Raw genomic sequence first — 4,254 nt, 5'->3', positions numbered from 1 at the left:
CTGCTGTACTTGTTGACCAGAGCCTAGCATAATCATCATCAGAGAGGTTTCATTCCAGAAACTGATGGGAACAGATTCAGGGACCCACAGACAGACATTAGACAGAGCTTGGAAATCTTGCAGAAGAGGGAGAGGAAGGATTGCAGAAGCCAGAGGGGTCAAGGACACCACAAGAGAGCTCACAGAGTCAATAAACCTGGGCTCATAGGTCTGACCTAGGTCCTCTGCATGTATGCATGGTTGTGTACCTTGGTCTTCTTGTGGGACTCTTAACAGTGGGAGTGTGACTGTCTCTGACTCTTTTGATTGCTTTTGGGACCATTTCCCTCCTATTAGTCGTCTCTTTCAGCCTTAATATGAGATTATGTACCTAGTCTTATTTTAACTTGATATGTCATGTTTGATTGATATCCCTGGGAGGCCTGTCCTTTTCTGAAGGGAAATGGAGGAGGAGTGGGTCTCAAGGAGGGGGAGAGGGCCTGGGAGGAGAGGAGAGAGGAGAAATTGTGGTCAGTATGTAATATATAAGAGAATAATAATAAAAAAGGATTAGAAAAAAAGTGGTGTGGGCCGGGCGGTGGTGGCGCACGCCTTTAATCCCAGCACTCGGGAGGCAGAGCCAGGCGGATCTCTGTGAGTTCGAGGCCAGCCTGGGCTACCAAGTGAGTTCCAGGACAGGTACCAAAGCTACACAGAGAAACCCTGTCTCAAAAAAACAAAAAAACAAAAAAACAAAACAAAAAAAAGTGGTGTGTTTTATGCTTGGTCACGCAGTGACCATATCTCTTTGTTTTCACCTCTCAGGAGATTTCAGGATCTATAGTTTGATTGAAGTTTTCATGTTTGTAATTCCCCAACTTGTATCAGTATCATTGTAAGTATGCTTGAGAATGCAAAATTTATCTTTCCACAAAGGCATACAAAATATTCACACAAATGTGTGGATTTCTTATGGTGTTCACTTGGCAAGACACTTCAATTCTTGGTCAGATTAGGTGTGTCCATCATGGCATGAATGCTGGTTTGGGCCAGAAAATTCTTGGGTTAAGTTTATGTTTTGTATAGTTGGATAGTCAGGTATAGTTTTATCTCTCCCCATTCCATTTCAGGAATCTTTACAAGTTGTGTGAACCACATTTGTCCCAAACACTGACTTTTGACTTAGAAAGTAAAGTTGGAGGTAATGAGCTAAATGTCTCTACCTGGATAGCTCTGATAGGTAATTGTTGAACTGATCCTTGTCCTGACAGACTTGTGTAATAGAGTCTAAACCAAGGTGAGAATGACTAATACCCATACTCTTGTTCTGAGCTATAATGTTCTATAGAAATGTCAAATAATTAAGACTATATTGGTTTAGAGAGAAGGTACAAGGGCAATAGTAAAGCCAGTATACACAGGGAGACAACAGTCACTGTTTTTCTTTCTTTCTTTCTGCTTGTTGTTGTTGTTGTTTTGTTTGTTTGTTTTTGTTTTCAAGACAGGGTTTCTCTGTGTAGCCCTGGTTCTACTGGATCTCCCTCCGTAGACCAGGCTGTCCTTGAACTCACAGAGATCTGCCTGCCTCTGCCTCCTGAGTGCTGGGACTAAACATGTGCCACCATTGCCAGGCCAGCCTTTATCTTTCTGGAACAGGGTTACTTCACTCAGGATGATTGTTTCTACCTCAGTCGATTCACTGTCAAATGTCATGATTCCATTTTTCTGAACAGCTGAATGATATTCATATAGATGCTACATTTTTATTACCCATTCATCAGTTGATAAACATCTAGGTTGTTTCCAATTTCTGGCTATTGTGAATAGAGCAACAGTGAACATGGATGAGCAAGTGTCTCCGTGGTATGAACTAGAGTCCTTTGGGTATATGCTCAAGAATGATATAGCTAGATTTAATGGTACATCAATTGCCAGGTCCCCGAGGAACGGCCACACTGATTTCTACAGTGGCCCTACCAGTTCCCATGTCCACCCTCTCCCTGTATCCTCCCTGGCATGTGGCGTCATTTGTTTTAATCATCTTGGTCATCCTGGGATAAGCTGAGATCTCAAAGTAGTTTTAATTTGCATTTCCCTGATGACTAACGATGCCAGACATTTTTAAAAAGTGTTTCTCAGCCATTTGTCATCCATCTTTGAGAATTCTCCATTTAATCCTATTCCTTCATTAAAAATTGGGTTGTTTTCTTAATGTTCAGCTTTTTTGTTCTTTACAAAGTCCATCTCTCTTTCATATGATTCAAATGTATTTTGGTTCATATACTAAAGTGTCATGGGGTTCCTTATGAGTTCTTTAGCCCCGACTTTTCTACTCTCAGGCTCTCAGAATAATGGAAGCCAGTTCCTGGAGGGGTCACCTCTGAGCTTGTTTGGTGTTCTTGTGCTTATCTATCAATCACTGTATTCATCCTCCTAGTCCATTAATTTTAACCTCACAACATCATGCATTTATACTTGGTTGGTCTGCCTTGTCCAGTCAGAACACTGAAGACTTCCTTAAGATAATGTTTCCAAGAGACCTAATTTCTGGATTCTTCCTCCTGTCAGAAATTTTCATTGGATTCATTGGAAACTCGCTGCTCTTTGTGCTATACATGTACACCTTCTTAATGCAGCCTCATCTGAAGAAGCCCATAGATATGATCTTCACACATCTGACACTTGTCAATGTTTTGAGCATTGTGTTCAGGCTGATACCAGATGTCATGGCATTCTTTGCGGTCAAGCTCCTTTTCCATGATGTTGGATGTAAGGCAGTTTTGTATGCATACAGTGTTACTAGGGGCCTTTCCATCTGTACTACTTCTCTCCTAAGTGCATTTCAAGCCATTACTGTCAGTTCCAATCACTCCAAGTGGGCATGGCTTAAATCCAAGCTTGAGTCCTGTATTTTTCCCTCACTCTTCTTCATCTGGATCATCAATACATTTCTCTATATTCCCATGTTTGAAAACGTAAAGGACCAAATCAACTTCACTGTTGTAGGCTCTAGATATTCCCAGACATTCTGCCGAAGCAACCAGGTTCGCCGTTACACCACCATGCCACTTGTAACTGCATTAACGATTAGAGACACCCTGTTTGTATTTCTCATGATGTGGGCCAGCCTCTACATGGTGACCCTCCTGTTCAGACACAATAGGAGAACACGGCATGTCCACAGTTCCAGTGTCTCTTCCCAGGCCTCTTCTGAAAAGAAAGCCACACACAGCATCCTTCTGCTTGTGGGTTTCTTCGTGTTTTTCTATTTCTCAAACACCTTTGTCACCTTCTATTCACTTCACAGACCTAAGGGCAGCCCAGTATTGGATCTGATTAGTGGAGCTTTATCTTCAGGCTACCCAATCGTCTGTCCTTATGTTCTGATGAACAATAGGAAAATTATTTCCAAATTCATGTCTTCCTTTTCAAACTTGGAATGTACCTTTTCTACAAGAGGCTGTCATGGCTAATATGATACCCCAAACTCTCCTTTGCCTTAGAGGATTTTTTTACTACATCTGAGCAAAATAATCAGGGCATTCCTAGGTACCTAATATCCAGATGGTAGGAACCGATAGGTACTGCATTTTTTAAAGTCGGGGTCTTATAAAGGCCATGCTGGCCTCAATCTTGTTATGCACTGCAGATGATCTTGACCCCCTGTTCCTCCTGTTTCCATCTCTTAATTACTGGGGTTACAGGCATGCAGCCACTTCACCTGTTTTTTTTAGGTATGCTATGTTTTTAATATGAGACTCTGAAGATTTCATAGGAACAAACATACATTAATAAATCAACAATTTTCATATGACATTGTGCTTAACTTTTATACTGAACAAATTTGAGATGTAATAGTATTATAATTAGCTTCATATTCACATGTGAACTCTTTTAAAATTACAGAGTGTCCATTAGATAATGATCCTAAATTTTAAGGGCAATGAAACCTGGGGTCACTTTATGGCTCGAAATCACATTGTTTATTTTGAGTGACCAGCCAACCTGCTTTGGTTTCCCCTGCTTAGTGCCATTGTTTCGATTTTGTTGTTGTTGTTGTTGTTCTCATGAGGTTTGCTGAGGATTTATGGGCTCTAACTTTCCAGCACCTTAAATTCCCAACAATACCAATTTGGGGCAAGATGGGCCAGTCCTCCTCATTACTTTTTGTTTGAGATTCTTCATACTAATTATGGATTATTGTGATGTGAAATAAAGCTGACTTTCATCCTAAGAAAAATACATCGAGTAGAAGGTTTACTATTAACATGTATG

At 40.8% G+C, this 4,254-nt stretch overlaps 1 protein-coding gene across 1 annotated transcript; it reads left to right on the top strand.

Moving 5' to 3' along the window:
* The first annotated feature begins 2,504 nt into the window (after positions 1–2,504).
* On the top strand, positions 2,505–3,452 carry LOC114703962 (vomeronasal type-1 receptor 4-like). The gene has a single exon (XM_028885012.1). It carries the CDS (start codon positions 2,505–2,507, stop codon positions 3,450–3,452), a length of 948 nt encoding a protein of 315 aa, XP_028740845.1.
* The last annotated feature ends 802 nt before the right edge of the window (positions 3,453–4,254 follow it).

Source organism: Peromyscus leucopus, chromosome 1 (assembly GCF_004664715.2).
Source record: "Peromyscus leucopus breed LL Stock chromosome 1, UCI_PerLeu_2.1, whole genome shotgun sequence".
NCBI lineage: Eukaryota > Metazoa > Chordata > Mammalia > Rodentia > Cricetidae > Peromyscus > Peromyscus leucopus.
This window is presented reverse-complemented; position numbering and strand designations above follow the sequence as displayed.